At 39.5% G+C, this 18,899-nt stretch overlaps 1 protein-coding gene across 3 annotated transcripts in view; it reads right to left on the reverse strand.

The window, feature by feature from the left end:
* The window catches only part of Gdap2 (ganglioside induced differentiation associated protein 2), a 50,256-nt gene that overhangs the window by 13,561 nt on the left and 17,796 nt on the right, over nucleotides 1-18,899 (reverse strand). For all 3 annotated transcript variants that reach the window (XM_027393785.2, XM_027393787.1, XM_027393786.1), the window contains 7 exons: nucleotides 16,388-16,541; nucleotides 16,057-16,145; nucleotides 11,493-11,569; nucleotides 7,947-8,106; nucleotides 6,228-6,387; nucleotides 1,630-1,706; nucleotides 867-943 (listed from right to left, as the gene is read on the reverse strand). In XM_027393785.2, the coding sequence (XP_027249586.1) occupies nucleotides 867-943; nucleotides 1,630-1,706; nucleotides 6,228-6,387; nucleotides 7,947-8,106; nucleotides 11,493-11,569; nucleotides 16,057-16,145; nucleotides 16,388-16,541 (794 nt within the window). The remainder of the gene's footprint in view (nucleotides 1-866; nucleotides 944-1,629; nucleotides 1,707-6,227; nucleotides 6,388-7,946; nucleotides 8,107-11,492; nucleotides 11,570-16,056; nucleotides 16,146-16,387; nucleotides 16,542-18,899) is intronic.

Consider the following 18,899-nt stretch of genomic DNA (forward strand, 5'->3'; position numbering starts at 1 on the left):
TTAAGTATGTTATGTTGTTAATTCACATGGGTCAATTACAACTTATTTTTGTGGCCAGGCATTGGTGGCGCATGCCTTTAATCCCAGCACTCGGGAGCCAGAGGCAGTCAGATCTCTGTGAGTTTGAGTTCCAGGCCAGCCTGGTCTACAGAGCGAGCACCAGGATAGGCTCAAAAAAAAAAAAAAACCCAAACAAAACAAAACTTATTTTTGTAGCTATTTCTAATGGAACTGATGTTTTGGGTAATATATGTGTGTGATTGTATGTATGTATGAATATATATATATATATATATAATATATATATATATATTATATATTAATAGAATATCTTTTATCTATTCTTTGGTAATTTCATTCACGTAAACAGTGTATCACATCTACTTCCCCCCATTCTAGGCACCTCAACATGCCCCAATGCCCACTTCATGCCCCTTTTCTTTTGTAACAATGTACTTACTGAGTTCAGTTAGTGCTACCTGCTGGAATGTTTACTGAAGAGCTGTATTTAGCTTATGGCTCAACTGTCTCTCCAAGTGAGGATCCCACATTCAGCAGTTGCAGGGTTTATAGCTACTACTCCCCATGGGAATATTTTCTTAGTATAAAGTCATATCCAAACATCATATCCAAACAAAATAGCTGTATTTCTGGAGTAATATCAGAGACTTCTGGTATTTGTTTCTCTTACAGAGAACAAGCAACCCCTACCTTCCCTGAAATAATGCATGGAGATTCTCAGGTGATGCTTTTCCACCAACATCCACAATCCATCTCATCTGTGCTGGAGACCCTAATTACCACAACAGTACTCTTCTTACTTTACACATCCACCTGATTTGTGGAAAAAGCCATCTACAGCTTACCTTATCCATATCTATCAATGTCACAGGGATGTTTCTTCCAACTACCACCATCACTGTGCGGCCACAGTTGTCCACACCTAAGAGAGGAGGTACAATCAGGACCCAGAAACCTTATTACAAGACCAGTGTTTGTCCTGTCAAATATTATGTAGTTGACTGCATGAAAGAATTCTACACATTCAAAAGGTAAGAAATGAGATGCACAAGCTTACAAATTATAATATTAGATTTCTTTTATTGCTAGGGAAATACTTTTTCTTTCTTGTTTTTAAAACTTTATGAGATTTTGACCACAGTTCTGACTTGTTTAAAGATTGTTTAAGGATTTTAGAGTAGTATAACTTACAGTCTTTTAAAAAAATAACCATTTTGTTTAAGCTCATCAAAATATTTAATAATCTTAGTGACACAGGAAGCTCTCAATTGAAAATTAACAGGTAATGCTTGAAATGAAACCCAGTGGGGGAACTGGGGACTGGAGAGGGCTATAAGCTATGAATTTTGTATTAACAAATGCATTGTACTCTTTAGAAACAGAAAAAATTCTAACAGAAAAAGCATTCCAGGAAAAAGTGAAACAGACGATGTGAGACCGTAAGAAAACACTAGAGGTTAACATAGTATGTCTAAGATCCTTGTCATGTGCAAAACAAAACCTACTGACACCAGCACAAAACACTGTGCTTACAGAGAAAACCAAGTCTTCCATAGCACAATGAGTCAGATCCTTAATTAGCAAGAATACCGTGATCATTAAACTCACCTGTTTGGTATAAGGCTTTCAGAGAAGCAATATCAGACAGGTCCTCAGATCTTGCTTGGCATAACCAGCGGTTATAACTAGACAAATAAAAGATACAATTAGCAAATGCTGGCAAGTTACTTTAGTAAATGGAACCCATTTTAATATCTTTTGCTGGCCATAGAGAACTGATGCTTCCTTATAACAAAGAGTTTGAGACCATTGCAGAATCCTAAGTTATTGCTAAATGTGCATTAGTGAGAGAAAAGTGTATACACCGATGACTGAAGACAATTCTTATGGTAAGTGAAGCATATACAGGTTAGCGGCTAAGACATCAAGTATTCATTTTCTCTTACTACCAAATTGTAACAGGAAAAGCCTCAGTGTTAGATCTCCAAAGCAGATAACCACTAATTAACAAAGATATGATGAGTGCTTGAGACTATTACAATGAACAGACAACAGAATCACTGCCATCACAAAGTCTTATCACAGCTGAAAGACAGTAAGTGCTGCCCATGTTAAACAGGACCACAAGGAGACAGGAAGTTTTGTCTGGCAAGTCAGACATTTTATGATTGGTTAATGAAGCTAGAATCGATACTCTACTTATTATGCCAAATGGACTAATTTGGGTTTGGCAAAAAAGAGGTTACAAATAATTTTAATGGTTAACTTAATATTTAAGCTCTTTTTTTGAAATGGGCTCACTTTATTATGTAGCTTCTGCCACCTGGAACTCACTATGTAGATTAGGTTATCCTCAAACTTAGAGATCTGCCCACTTCTGCCTCCTGGGTGCTGGGATGAAATGTGTGTGTCACCTCACCCAGTTCAAGTTAATCTTAATTGCTAATTTGACAGATGACTCACAACTGCCTATAACTCCAAGGGATACGATGACATTTTCTGACCTGTGCAGAGACCTGCACATATGTGCACAAATATACATAGACAGGATATACACGTAGATTTTTTTAAAGTATTTTTAGGTATGGAAGATGTGAGTTTTCATGTTTTTAAAGTTCTTGTATCTATCTAAAATTATTTTTAGTCCATGGTTAAAACTCTAGAATAGTATAAATGTCCATCTTGTTAACTTTGGTCAGTGATGAATAATTTGAGATCATTCCAGGGACAGATTTTGAGAGGCAAAATCTACATATCCGTGTTTTTGTAGAGTTTATAGTTTACATTCGTGATTTATAAAAGATTCGATCAGTGCTATGATCTTGGTGCTGATCTGGTTTGTGCAGAACATAAGGCACATTTCAATGCAGTAACTCCATACTGTGGCTGTCAGGCTTCTTTATCTAGTTAAGCCTCGTCCACAGCAGATGGTATCACTTGCACCTCCTTGCTCACTAGAAATGCTTTCCTTCCCACTACTTAAAGAATCATTTATATTCCCATAGGTATTCCCACTGAAAACTTCCCTATTTTCTATGTATATATTACAGTGAAGGCAAACAATCCTCTATTCTAATCTGAAAGCCAAAGCTAAAAAAGGAAAGTAGCAAGTAACAATAGTTCCTACAGTTCATTCCAATGAATAAATTCTTATTGTGTGCCATGCAAAGCATAACCATCCAGTACAAACTATCAAGTAAAGCAAGTTGTGATGGCAAAAACTCAACACTCAACACAGCCATTAGGCTTCCAGTGGGTTGCAACTGATGAGGTTACATAGTGTCCCCACAATGCTAACATAAGCCAATTTCTTCCAGCTAGTCAATTACCATACACCTACACAGCCAAAGCCTGAATGAAGAAGAAAAGTTAAACAAAATTACTATTAAAAAACTTCATGGGTCTGCACCAGATTCTCTATGTATATGTTATGGCTGTTAACTTGGTGTTTTTGTGGGACTTCTAACAGTGGGAACAGGTATATCTTTGACTCTTTTGCTTGTTCTTGGGACTCTTTTCCTCCTATGGGGTTGCCTTGTCCAGCCTTGATATGAGAGGCTTTTGCTTTGTCTTAGTATATCTTGTTTTGTCTTGTTTGGCTATTGTCTCTTGGAGGCCAGCTCTTTTCTGAAGAGGGAAAAGAAAGGGAGAAGATCTGGGGGAAGAGAGGAGGTGGGAGGGAACTGGGAGGAATGGAGGGGGGTAAACTGTGGCTAGGATGTATTAGATAAGAGAAGAATCTATTTTCAATAAAAATAAATTAATGAATTTTAAAATGTTTAGATAAAGCCCATGGTTCAACGGACAATTCAACCTGGAATTAAGGGTTTCTAGACCTACTGCAAATGCTGTGTCCTACACTCATCCTTTTGTGTCCTACTTGACCAGGTTCACTCTAAATAAACATTTTCTTGTGTGCAGGGCTCTAAGCTCTGCAAGGGTAGAAGCTGTACCTGTCTTGCTTGTCTCTGCATTACAAGATGTACTGCAGCACATGACAATGTCAGTAAGGGTTTAATAATACTTAATGATTAATGCGATGATGGCTTTATGTGAAGAGTGATGTTAGCATCATAGGCATCTGGATATTAAGCATAACAAGGATCACTACTGCAAGGAAACAAAATAGTCTAGTAATCTTTCTCCCCATTTCCCAATGACTTTTTTTCCCACCGTGATAAAGACTTTCAAAAGCTGTAGTTTGGAAAAGCTGCTAGTTTGCTTCCTAACAACTTCCACCTTAGATACATCCAAATCACTCAAAATGGACAAAGCACTTAGCTGCCTTAATGAGGAATTAGGGCCGTGTCTATTTTTTCAGATTTTGTAAAGAACTGGTGGCCAGACATTGATGAGGCACAGCAGTGCAGTGAAAGAAACAGTGAGGAGCCAGTGAGGGAGAGCTGGAGGGTTTCAAAGAGACTCATCCCCCATCTGCTTTCACATCCTTCGTCCTGATCAATGAAGGGGAACAGGGTCAGTGTGTGAAGTTAAGACCCTGCTTCAGGAAAGCAGAAGTACATCTTTTTAAATGCTGTCCTGCAATATCAAGCATGGCAGGGCACTGGCTTCTAGCTCTGCAATATCTTACAAGATCCAAATAAACAAAATTTGTTAACTTTTGAAAAAATGTTTACTTATAAATGAATTAATAGTTTCTGATATAGTAAATATTGGTAGATATACCCCATGTAGACACAAGCCCTCTGGGATCCTCAACCATTTATAAGAGTGCAAGGGGGATCTGAGAACCACAAACAACTCACAAACCATGACATGAACATTTTGAAAACGCAGAGACAGATCACAATGATGTGGCAAGGGAGTCTAGTGACTGTTTCTACATATGATCAAGTTGAGAAACTACTGAGCCTGGAATTTGGTTCATCCCTTGAAAAACTTGTTCACTGGTCCCCTCTAGTGGTAAATGTGCTTCTGTTATTTGCAAATTGCAGTAAAGTGAAGACCTGAGACTGAGAAGACAGAAAAATGTTAATTCTGGCTGGGGGGAGTAATTTCCTTCAGTGGTGTTGCATGGCTAAGTTGCCCAGGCTCCAGTAAATACCTCCCTCCTAAGCTCATGAAGGCAACCCTAACTAAACTCAGTGGGCTACAAAACAAGCCCTCTTCTACAAAACAAGTAGAAGAGGGACTCACTGGGAAAGAGTTTGAGTGAGAATGGGAAGGGGAAGAGAGAGGGTAACAAGAGGTGGAAATGATAAAATACATCATGGATATGTAACTCTCAAAACTAATATATAAAATTATGTTTGTAATTTAGTCCAACTTCCATTCTCGACTGACATCACAGAAGTACCATATAAGACAGGATGACACACTGTGGCAGGATGTGAAACGCAAAACAGGGGAAGCAGGTATTTTAGACTCAACAGGTAAGGTTTGAGAGGCATTTGTTTTACAGTTGAAACCTGGAAAATGGACAGGATTGAATAGAGAAAAGATCTCAATCAAATCGAATGGGAGGGGCCAAAGCTAAAAAATAAGACAGACCAGTTAGCTCAGTACTGAAGAAAGCCACAGTGATGTATTTTATCAAGCTTGTCTTCCAGGTGCCGGGCTACACACACTGCAATTATCTGATGCTCACAGTCTATGAGATATTATCCTTTACCAACCCAATAGGGAATGGGGAGCCATGTACAATTTACTTTTTTCTTTAAAATCTTTGAAAAGCAGCTAACTTTCCTATTAATCTTTGGAAAACATCAAGTACAAAACAAAGCTCCATCTATGATTTTCAAAGGATTCATTCAGAATTGCTTTAGTATTAGAAACACTGAGAAAACAGAATGTAAAGGTCCTCAGGGTAAGTTGGAGAGACATAAAACTCTTCAGCTGAAGAAATTTTAATGGCTTCAGTGATAAATGAGCAGCAGAAACCTTGTGAGTGCCTTTCCTTTCTTCTAATTTCCCTGTTTAGACTATAACCTCACGTGGGGCATGGCAATTAGAGCCCACACTGGGTGAAAACTCTGAAACCAACCATGCATCTCACCACTGGATACCCCACACTAAACTGACTCAACTTTTGGCTCTACATCTACAGACTGGGGACAGGACCCTCTTACTTGGTCATCATAGAGATTAAACAAGACGAACTTTGTGTGTACAGAAAAGCATCTAGCAGATTCCAGAGCTGTTTCCTGACTTTACACTATTTAACTGTCTGAACAAGTCTGCCTTACTTTCTTTGATGCTGCTTCTGCAGGGCAGCTTCAGACAACTGTCCCTGGAGGATCAGTTTTCTTTGCTTGTCAATATCTCCTTCCATCCGAGCAAAAGCATGAGAGCCAATAAAAGACAAATCCACTCCCAAGCCGTCATCCTCATCTTCTTCTTGGTTGTCTGCAATGAAAATACTATCAGCAGAGAGCTATGAAAGCAGACAGCAAAACTGACTGTGAGTGCTTCAGGAGGAATGACCATGAGGCAACAAAAATAAAGCAAAAACAAAAACAAAAACACCCTCAAAGATTATGATTCTAAAATAACATTTAGAAATCCCAAGGCCAGCTGGGCATTGGTGGCATACACTTTTAATCCCAGCACTTGGGAGGCAGAGACAGGAGGATCTCTGTGAGTTTGATTTACAAGAGCTAGTTCCAGGACAGCCTCCAAAGCCACAGAGAAACCCTGTTTCGAAATCCGCCCCCCCCAAAAAAAATTCCAAGGCCTGAAATAATGAAATAAAAGTAACTAATCTATTATCAGATCCAGCACTAAGTATGTGAGGCATGTTTCCAGCCAAGTGGTTTATGGTCTTATATAGGTGAAGGTTGGTAGAAGCTTCTTATAGAATAGATTCAGAAGGGCTCCCATTCTAACATACTCTCTGCCTAGAACTTTCGACTTACATGAGTATAAAACCTAAAGAAATAACATGGCTATAGTATTCTTACCTTACTGATGTTAACTGTGGCTTTTAGAAGACACTGTTAAAACCACTCAAAACTTGAAATCTTAAGATGGTAATATACTCAATTACTGTTTCAACAGTTCTTCATAAGCCTACAAACTCCACTCAGCTGAGCATGTTATTATGCCCACCTGTGAATTCCCAAGTACAAGCCCTGCATCTTTGCTGGCTGGTGTTTTATCAGTACCCTAGCTTCCTGAAGAAGAAAATTAAGAAAAGCAAACCCTGAACCATTATTCATTGCTGAGAAGAATATAGATTAGTGCAGCCACTATGAAAATCATTATGAAAGTTTCTCAAAAAGCTAAAAACAGAATTGCTACATGACTCAACCATATCATTCCTAGAGATAAACCCAAAGAATTGGTAGACATACCACAGACATCTGCTTATCCATGTCTACCATTCACAACAGTCAAGATAGGGGATCAGCCTAGACAGTTGTAAGAGATGAATGGATAAAATGGGATAGACACACAAACAACACACACACACACACACACACACACAAACAACACACACACACACACACACACACACACACACGAACCATCACATCACCACGACAGAATAAAAAAACCAACAATTAACAATCACTTGGGTTTAANACAACACACACACACACACACACACACACACACACACACACACACACACACACACACACACACACACACACACACAAAACAGAGTTTTACTCAGCCATAAACAATGAGGAAATGGTGATCTACAGGATCATTAGGCTAAGCGAAATAAGTCAGGGGCCAAAAGATGCATATCACGTAGCTTTTCCTCAAACGTGGAATCTAGATTTTATACAGATATAAGTGTGTGCGGGAGTGAACACTTTGAGAAGGGACCAGCAGAAGAACAAGAGAGAAGAATGAGGAATGAATAAAACAAAGCAAATACCATATCTGTCAGAAAATATCATAGGGAACCCATAATTTATATACTAATTAAAGAAGATAAAAATTCCAGTACTCACCCTCTGAAGCACCAGGTTTCTCACTTATTCTAATCTGCCGCTCAGGTACCACAGGCTCCCCATCTGCATTTCCAATATCTGCAGGTAGGTACGGCAATGACTGGCTCTCCTCCCTTAATGACCTTGGGAAGTACAGAGGTAGCAGCTTTTGGTAAGTAGCCTGTGTCAGAAAAGTAAGGCATTCTGTGAAAAATAGTGCAATGGGAAAGTAGCCTGAACAGTGGTTACTGCAGTCCACATACTATGAAGCCAGATTGAGGAAAACAGGCCTCACCATTCCCTATGCTCAGGGCGCTGTCAGAGAGCCTCATTCACTCCTCACATGAGACATGAAGAAATGATCCATTGGTCAAGTCACAGGCAATGCCCACCCTGGTCGGGGTCACCAAATCTGGAATACGTAAGTCTACCACTCCTGTCCACACTCTTACCTTTTTTCCTAGACTTTCAGCAGCACAGGTGCTATTTACCCCAGCTTAGTGTGCCAGTCTCTATTTGACCTAGGTTTAGTTTTTCAGTTTTCTTAAACAAACAACCCCCCTCAAAACCATTTCTAACTATATCTGAAGGACTGATAGTTTTCACTCATTCTTAGAACTTAACAAAAAAGATAAATTTTACTTTAGAAAAAGAAATAAGGAGCCTGCTAGATGGCTTCATAGATAAAGGCCACCAAGTCTGGTGACCTGAATTTGAGTCTTGTGACCTACATGGTGGAGAAGGAGAGCCTGAAGGTCATCTTCTGATTTCCACACACCCATTCCCCCAGCCTCCTCCACAATAAAACACATAAATAAGCCCAATTTAAAAAAAAAAAATTAGCGAAGGCAATGGAGGTGGGAAATGAATGCAAACAAAGTACAGCAACATATGATATGAAGATGATGAAACCCATCACTTTGTACGCTAACCTAAAAATTAATCAAGTAATCTCAATGTGCTAAAATAAAGAACGAATGAGGGTTACTGAATCTGATGACTTCCACATGTGCAGGCCCTGCACTCTTTTCCAGCACCAGAGCAATCAAGGTGGCTGTGTGCTGGTAGGACTCAGGTTTGCTGAAACACTTGGTCTTTTCTGCATCTGAGGGATTATTGTACCATTGCTCAAAATTACTTATCAACTATTAACTATTCCAAACTTCAGGGGCTCAAGAGATGGTTAGAAGTGATGGGCACTTGCAGCTCTTCCATGTTCCATTCCATGCCCGCCTACATTAGGCAGCTCACAACCATCTCTAACTCTAGTTCCAGGAGATCTAACACCTTCTTCTAGTCTACATGGTATCTACACTTGAATGCACATAAACTCACATACCATACACATAAATATAAAATGAATAAGTCTCTTAAACGGACCAAAAGAATGATAACACAAAAGTCATGGAATTGAGTACTGATTAATAAAATCATTCAAGAAATCAGTATTATACACAGAACTATAACATTTCCTAAACAGAAGCCTGAAGACATTAGATTTGTACAAAACAAACAAATAAAACAAACAAACAAACAAACAAAAAACCAGATAGGCTGGGTGTGGTGGCACATGCCTTTAATCTTCACATTTGGGAGGTAGAGACAGGCAAACTTGTGAGTTTAAGGCTAGCTTGGTCTACATAGTGAGTTCCAGGCCAACCAGGGCTACGTAGAGAGACTCTTGTCTCAAAAAATCCAGAAATGAGCAAACAAATACAAAAAGGGTCAGCATCAGGCTCAGCTTGTCAACGTGTTTGCTGTGCAGATCTGGCCATCTGAGTTCAATCTATAAAAGCCGAAGAAGGTGGGAAGAGAGACCCAATTCCACAAGCTGTCCTCTGATGTCCACACAGGTCATGACACACTTAGTACAGGCACACCAGCACACACACACACACACACACACTCACACACACTAAGATTTTTGATGAATTCATATACCATAAAGCTAACCTGTCAAACACACAGAATTCAGTGATTGTTATAATATTCTCAAAGCTGTACAATCACCATCTATTCCAGAACATTCGTATCACCCCAAACCATCCCATCAGCTATCTCTCCCTACAATTCCTTTTTCCAAACCCTGAGCTACCAATTGTTCTGTCTCAATAGATGTGCCTATTTTGAACATTTCAACAAAGCAGAATCCAATTTTATGCCTAGTTCATTTCAGTTAGCATGTTTTCAAGGTTCACCTTTAACATGTATCCATACTTCATGGCCCCAAGGATGAATACTGCTCTATATATACTCTACATTTGCTCAACAAGCCAGCTGTTAACTAGTTTCTATTCTTTGGCTATGATAACCAATGCTGCTATAAAGATCCATTTTCACATTTGAAATATTTTTTGCATATACTTAAAAATCTGCTGCATTATACTGCAACTAACTTTTGGAATCGCATCATACATACTTTTGACTTGCATTTCTATAATGGTCAATGTTGTGAAGTTTCTTTATACTGGTTGTTTGTATATAATTTAAGAAATGAGTGCTAACCATGCCTTTTAAGAACATTTTCTGTATTTCATGTTTTCCCATCTTTAAAAGCTTACTAGCTAGGGAACACTGCCCTTCCCAGGGCTCTCTGACTCCTACAATCAGTATTAATTCACTTGGGATACATCTTGCCTGTGCAAACTAACCAATCCCATGTTTGCTCCTCCACTTCCCTATTTTAGCAAAGCCCAGAGAAGCTAAGTGACTGCTGAAGGATACAAACAGGAATAGCAGAAGCTCTAAAGCCAAGGAAGCCTAGTGAGATAAAAACAAAGCTCTGACTTTTCTAAATGGACTGAGTTTAATGAAAACCCCCAAAAAGCAAACATAAACCTGCCAAACCTGTGCCATAGCCTTGGCTACTCCTGCATCCAGTCAAGCAAACAGTGAAGTCTCACCAGCAGAGCAAGTTAGGTTGCTAACACTTGGGAAGGTAGCACTCGGGTTACAAGGTACCACCCTGAGTGCTAGCACAGGCAGCAGGCGGAACTTCCCACCTGTGCCATTTCACTGATGAAGACAACAGCTAAGCAGTGAAACTGTGACTAACTCTCCTTCCAGATTGGTGGTGCATGCCTGTATTCCAGAAAGAGGCAGAGGATGGAAAAGTGGCAGCCAGTACAGCCTGGTTCACACAGTCAAACAGGGAGGGTTCCTTCTAGACTTGATTTTTAGTTTCCATCATAATTCTTTTTCAGCGAATGAGCATAAGTCCTATTTCCGTAAATGTATTTAAAGCATTAGAATTGTGTGCTTCAGAGTCAGTGAACAGTTGATGACTAGATAAAGGCAACACAAGTAGAATTAAGACTCAAACTAAGGGGGCTGGAGAGATGGCTCAGAGGTTAAGAGCACTGACTGCTCTTCCAAAGGTCCTGAGTTCAATTCCCAGCAACCACATGGTGGCTCACAACCATCTGTTATGAGATTTGGTGCCCTCTCCTGGTGTGCAGATATACATGGAAGCAGAATGTTGTATACATAATAAATAAATAAATAAATAAATAAATAAATCTTTAAAAAAAAAAAGACTCAAACTAAGCAATATAATTAGTAAAATACCTCTTCGAGTTCAGAGACAGCAAATACTACTTTTTCAATGGTTTCTCCATGGATCTCTAGGAACCGCCTCACAGTACCTAAGGAAAATGGAAAGACAGTGTGAAAACCTAGCTCTTTATATTAATTGTGTAATGGCCACCCCCTTCACTTCATCAGCCACTGCTCAATTAACCCCATCAGAAAAGCCTGCCACACCCCCTCTCATGGCCTGATGCACTTTCCTTCAGAGTGGCTGTAGCAGACATTTTTCAGGTCCCTTTATGGCATGTCCTTTGTTCTCAGCCTCAAGGTGCCACAGCAGGAGCTTTATGGCACTTGCTGCCCCAGTTCTGTGTCTGTGACACTGGCTGGCTACAGATGATGCTGGGTCAGACCACTCTCCCTTATCCAGCATGTTCTTTATTTCCCTCTGGCCTCCCTTTGGCCAGAATGACCTAGTGCCTTTCCGTTCATTCAGTTACAGCCTTACATGTGTCTGTCACTCAGACTACTTCCCACTCACAAAAACAAAGCTGAGCTACCTTTTTCTTTTTTTTTTTGTTTCTCGAGACGGGGTTTCTCTGTGTAGTTGTAACTATCCTGGAACTCACTCTGTAGACCAGGCTAACCTCAAACTCACAGAAATCCGCCTGCCTCTGACTCCTGATCCTGAGTGCTGGGTTTAAAGATGTGCGCCACCACTGCCCAGCAAGTTATCTTTTTCTTAATCTCTATCACATCCTGATTTTCTCTATCAAGACCCAATGTCCCAACCTTAAATCTCCCTGGCTTTGGTCCTTTAGGCCCATTCCACTACCTTCTAAAAATGCTCACATTTTTTTTTTCTTGATACACATATTCTCCATAGCTCACTAATTTGTTAATTAAATTTAACTTCAAAGGCTGATGCTCCCAAATTGTACAATCTTTCTGAGCTGAAGAACTGAATTACTGCTTATTGAGCATATTTACCTAGATAACCACAGAGACCTCAAATTCAGTGAGTCCAGCTCCCATCTTCTTCCTTGGATTCCTTACCTCAGTTACATACCAATAGCCAAGTGGTCACTCAAACCAGAATCCTTGATTTGCTTGCTTTTAGAAATATAGAACATTTGTCTGCATGTGTATATATATCTACCACCCATGTGCCTGGTACCCCAAATGGCAAGAAGCAGGTGTGGGGTCCCCTAAAACTGGAGTTACAGATGGTTGTGAGCTGCCAGGTAGCTTCTGGGAACTGAACCCAGGTCCTCTGCAAAAGTAGCAAGTGCTTTTAACCTCTGAGCCATCTCTTCAGCTTCATAAGTTTAATTACTGTGTATGTGCATCATTGTGTGCGTGCACAGTTCAGAGGACAACTTGCAATAGTTCTGTCCTTCCCTGTGGCTTCCAGGGTTGAACTGAGGTCATCAGGCTGCTTAATTGCTGAGCTACCTTGTTGGCCCTGACTTTCCTTTGGCATCCCCTGCCCCCTTCAATCCACACTGTCAAGTGGTTTCCATGTTAACATCTCCAATAGCCATCCTTCTCCCTCAGCTGCTCTCAAGCTCTTAACACTCACACACATTTTGACAATAAGCTCCTAACTGTTTCTTTCATTTCCAAGGCAGCAACTTCTGCTGCCTGGGCAATCCTTTTGCAATACTTTCTTAGGGAACACTTGTTAAGGGGCTGCACCCCTTACAAGTTAAGGTTCAAAGTTCCTACATGATTTGCCACACTGTCACAACTAACTACCCCATAAGTCCTATTTCCAATTGCTCTTCCCACACAACTTCTACTGTCACTAAAGTTCTATGATGTCCCATCTGGTGGTAGGTTAGTTCTGACCAGAACACATGGTTTATCCACTCTCTTCTGAATTTCCCATCATTTTTCAAGGTCTGGTCATAAGTCATCTTTGTGTAGAACTCTACCCTTCCCTGCATTCTTCTATACAGATTCTCCTACATCCACCTGGCACAAGTTCAACGCAAGAGTTTTCAAGTTTACAATAGGTTTAATGAGATACACAGTCCCACGGTATGTTGGAAAGCCTCTGATCTTTTGAGCATCTTTCTATCTTACAGGTAGATTGTGGACCTATTTAAGGACAAGTATATTTTATAACAATATTACATTAACTGAAGTCTAGCAGAATATGTGCTCATTCAAAAGTAACTAATAACTACATTGATAACTCATGGCTTGACTTGGTAAGTAATGCAGTCCAGGAATCTAGTACAGTAGACTCATTTGTTGAGAGAGGAATAAAGAACTGCAACTCTGCTGATGCTTAGTGAAAATCTGTTTTTCACTTCTCCTTCTGGTCTGCTTTCATTCCATTTCTTAAAATAGCTTTCAAAAAGGAAATTTCTTTTATACCATTTACATTACATAAAATTTTGACACTTGTATGGAATTTTCCCTTAACATAGTACTGTATGTTTCCTATGGAAGGTAAAATGCCAAGTAATAATCAAATAAAATTCTCTCAATAGTGCTCATTTAGGAAAAGAATTCTTTTTTTTTTTTTTTTTTTTTTTTTGTTTTTTTTTGTTTTTTTTTTGTTTTTCAAGACAGGGTTTCTCTGTGGCTTTGGAGGCTGTCCTGGAACTAGCTCTTGTAGACCAGGCTCGTCTTGAACTCACGGAGATCCACCTGCCTCTGCCTCCCGAGTGAAGGGATTAAAGGCCTGTGCCACCAATGCCCGGCTAGAAAAGGAATTCTTCCAGGAAAAAGAATAAGATTGACCCCATGACTCAAGGATTTCAGCATTGTCAGCATCACTGTTCCTTCCGGTTGCATCTATGGACTCTCCTTGGCATCTAAACAGGATATCACATGCTTCACATTTAAGAAGACACTTTAGTGAAAGTGACATCCAAAATATTAATACTTCCAATATGGAAGCATGAAAGATAAATACAAACACCATGGTCTTTTTTTCTTACTGATGTATCCTCTTGTACAGGATGTAGTACAGTAGAGTAGTAACAAATTCTTGTTGAATAAATAACCTAATAATTTTACTCCAATGTTCACGTTTATGATTTTTCAAAGGATTTAATTGTACATGAATGAAGGAAAAAAGATACTATATAAAATGTTTTGATAAACTGATTAAAAAGAATATTAGGTTTTGTATAAAAAATTTGCTAATATAATAAGCAAGAAAGCTCTTGATTTGGAAGATGTATTATGTTAACAGATTAATTTTAGCAGGGATACACTGTAAGGATGTACAAGCTATTATTTTCAAATTTCAGAAAGTACTCTATTGTCTGTGTATTTGCTTGCTCTGAATAAAATGATCTACAATTTCACAACATTTAAGGTCTAGGTGAAATGGTCCTTATACAATTTGACTTGCTCACTTTTAAGATGTATATGCTTCCTTTCTGCCAGTTATATTCCTAAAAGTTGTTTCATTAAAGACCCATCTTCCTACTATCGATTATCTGTTATTGTAAATTACTCTTAAAATTGCTGGAAGCCTGAGGTATTACTATGCAGAGAAGCAACACTTTGGACCATTTACCTAGAACAACGCACATAGAGAATTCACATAATATTATTTAAGGAGGATGTGCAGGTGCTGTACCAGTGTTCCTAGTGATAAGAACCTTACTAAAATATAGTTCCATCTCAAAGAAACCAAAGCCCCTCCTTTGTAATGTCTGCAGTTAGAATGCTTACCTATTACCTGTGTCACCTTCACAAGGATCTGTAAAGTTCTTAGGATAGCTTTTAAAATCTGTATTTCTGAACAGTTTTAGATAAGGGACTAATTTTTCCAATGGATGCACGATATAGATTATGATGACACCCTAACCCCTATAAAAGACCACTGCTCAAAAAATGTATTGTACCATAAGGTCACTGTGACAGCCCTTTAGGTATCTGAACATGGGCATCATATCTGCAAAAAAGCATACCACTAACGTTTCAAGCAACTTGTCCTTATTTGTCAATGTTTGTGGGCTATGATCTAAAATGTATGGAGTACACTGAGGTCCTGGACTCTCAAGCTGAGTACTAGATTTTATTTCTGGGAACTGAACCCAGAGACTCATATATCCTAAGCACATACTCTACCACTGATCTACACCCTGAGCTCAACACTAGTTTTATACCACATACAACACTGTGGGTCAGTTTGGGCTCAGTGATTTTAAACCTAAACACACAGTTTTATACAAAAGAAGCCCTGGTGAAAGGTGCTGTCTAAATAGAAAAATGTTATGCAAATATATTAAGAATTCATTTTTGCTGCATTTTTACAAACTGTTAAGATTATTCTTTCTTTTGCTTTTTCTTTTTTTTAAAGATTATTCTTATGTTGATTCAACTGCCCACTGCATTAGTCATACTTTCTAGTCTGATATAATTTTCAAACTTAATGAGCATGTCTTGTAAGCCTTTATGCACAGGTATAAATTACACTATCCTAAGAAATTCAATAAAAACTCTGTAATCTATCAATGAAGTCTCTCAGAATGCCACGATGATCAAATCAATGGATCTTCTTTGGTTATAACTTCATCTAATAATTAAAAACTTTAAGAACTTGGTTTATGTGTGGCACTTGAGCATTACTTACGAAGCGCAATGTGTGTTGCATCCTCTAGGGGATAACCTCGTTTTGCAGAATTGATGACACAGAAGCCAACAGAAGACATGGACTGTTCTCTGCAAACAGATAAAAGTTATACTAAAACACTTATCGACATATATTATCCACAGGTAATCTCAAAATGCAAGTCAGCAGCTCTCCTACCCCACCAATAAATGTACAAGTCAACTGTATTATTTGATAATTATAGTAATGTAAAAATTAACTATATTCTTTGAGAGATAGTATCTGAGCCCTTCAAAACTGATTTCCACAGTAAGGTTTCATCTTTAACAGTGTGTGGGGGAACAGGCCATACTTTGCCAGCTGAAGCACATTTCTGTAACAGCTGTACAGGGAACTCTCTGCGGCAGTGCGATAGCGGTTTTTATATTTAGGTCCCACTGTGTGAATGATGAACCGAGCAGCTAGATTAAAGCCTTTTGTCAATTTTGCTTCACCTGTTCGGCAACCTGGGAACAATGGGACACATAAAAGCTTGTAAGTATTAGGAAAACACAAACGTGCAAAGCATAAAACAACAGATTAAGAACTGTGAGGAATGTCATTTAAAAACAGGACTGAATACAAGCATCCATGTCTGTTCCTTCTGTTCTCAAGGCAGTGAGGCAGGACAGCAATGGGAAAGTCAATGGACCATGAGTAACAGGATTAGCAAAGGAGAGGAACCTATCAGCCTGCAAAATGGGGTAAGCAGTATGAAGCTGACTGTACTGAAGGGCGGTGTCAGATATAAAGCAGACTGCTTCATTTAAATCCTGAGTCCAAAGTGTTCATGTGTGAACTCTGGGTATGTTCATGGCCTCATTGTGCTTCCATTTCCTACTTAAGGGAGATAATGGCTTTACAAGATTAAATGAGTTAAATTATGCAAAGTGCGCACACACAGCATTGGCTGTTGTTATTGTTATTTCTGGAGAACACTAGAAAGACTCCAAATTACTTCTTAGTCTATGCTTATTATGGGACTATGACGAGAAGGTTGGGGTCACAGGTGTATATAATATAGTCAATCAAAACCACAGCAACCCTTCCCAGAGCTAGCAAAGCAAGGTTGTGATTTCTTTACCACTGATACAAGAGAAAAGGAGGTTATTCTCTGGAGATGCTGAACAAGAGTTTCTGGAATCCAGAATCCCAGGCACAACTGAAAAGAGGGAATTCAGTTAAAGTGTCAAAGCTCTCAGGAAAATGTGTGGTTTCTTGCCACCATAAGTTGTCAAACATGGATATTCAAGGCCCAAGAAAAAGGAGGAGTTGAGTCTCATAATCAAAGCAATACCCCTAATAAAACCACAGGATATCTGTTCTACCCAAGATCCACCAACCCATAACCGTGCTTTTGAGGAGTAAATGCTTGCATGCCTTTGCCATTTCCTAGGCTGAAACTTCACTGTACCATGTGCTGGCATCAGAGCTGGTGTCTTTGAAAGGTGAGAGGGATGGGATGTGATCGTGCTGGAACCCTCATGAAGAGGGTTATTATCTTTCCACCACAGCCCTGCGATGGCTTCCTCTGAAGATCCTGATCTGCTGTCACCCTGATTCCAGATTGCCAGATTCCAGAACTGGGAGAATTAAATATCTGTTGTTTAGCAGTCACATGCCGTCTGTACTTTGTGAGTAAACTGAATGCATTAAGCAGCCAAGTAGGGTGGTGAACCACACCTGTACTCCCAGCACTCAGCACGATGAGATGGGGGTCCAAGTTTCAGTCCAAGTCTTGGGCTATATATAGTAAGTTCTAAGTCAGCATGGGCTACACAAGACACCATCTTAAATGAACAGGCACAAGTAAAACATGCTTGTGCATACACCTCATTAGCTTTTCAGTTCCTCCAAAACAGCACTAACACTTAAAAATCATTAGGAAGTAAGAAAGTTCCTGACCAAAACAGAAGTAGAGAATACAGAGTACTGCTCATGATATACAAAAGGCAAAGTGGCAACTTACAAAATGACACTAGAAGCATGGCTCTCAGAGACATACAAGAAGATGCAGGGCCTCTGAGTCAAGGCCAGAATGTTGTTTTAAAAACACACAGAGGACAGAGAACAGCACTTACACACATTTGCTACAGACCACTAAAACTGTAAGAAAGGAAAATTCAATAGGGGTTGAGACTACAGCTGAGAAAATCATCCAGAGGGCAAAACAAGGAGAAATTAAGAGAACAAAAAATTGCAAGACAAAACAAGAAAGTACAAGGTGCAATAAGATTTTTTTTTCCTAGAGAGAAATATGGAAGAAAAGACAAGCAAGAGATTTCCCAGAACTGAGCACCACACTCCGTACTCCCTAGTGATCTTGAGGTGTTGCTGTTTGAGGAGAAGGAACTGAGACACTGACAAGGAGTGATGAGTCAATGACCTAACAGCTTGAGGTAGAGTGAGGCTCCAGGGACAGGAAGGCCAGTAAGTGGTAACACTGGTGGGAGCTTTTGACCTACAGGGAACTGCCCTGCAGAAACACTCTTCCATCTCCAAAGTCCCCCACATTCTGTACCATAAAACCCCAAGACCCCCATGGCATGTGTGCAGTCTCATTCATGCACAGAGACACTGCAGCCCTTCAGCCATTCTGATTAAAGAATACTTCAGCTTCTGGAGATGCCTGTCTTTTTTTAGCCTCTATCAATCCATATCTAACAAGGAGCATGTGTGCATGTATGGCTTACTTGTTTGCCTATTTGCTTAAAGCAGTGTCTTGTGTAGCCTGGATTGGCTCATCTTATTCTATATAGCTCAAACTAGCCTCAAACTTGGATTCCTCCATCTCCTCCTCCTGAGTACTGGGATTGCAGGCATGG

The sequence above is a fragment of the Cricetulus griseus genome (genome assembly GCF_003668045.3).
Source record: "Cricetulus griseus strain 17A/GY chromosome 1 unlocalized genomic scaffold, alternate assembly CriGri-PICRH-1.0 chr1_0, whole genome shotgun sequence".
Classification (NCBI taxonomy): domain Eukaryota; kingdom Metazoa; phylum Chordata; class Mammalia; order Rodentia; family Cricetidae; genus Cricetulus; species Cricetulus griseus.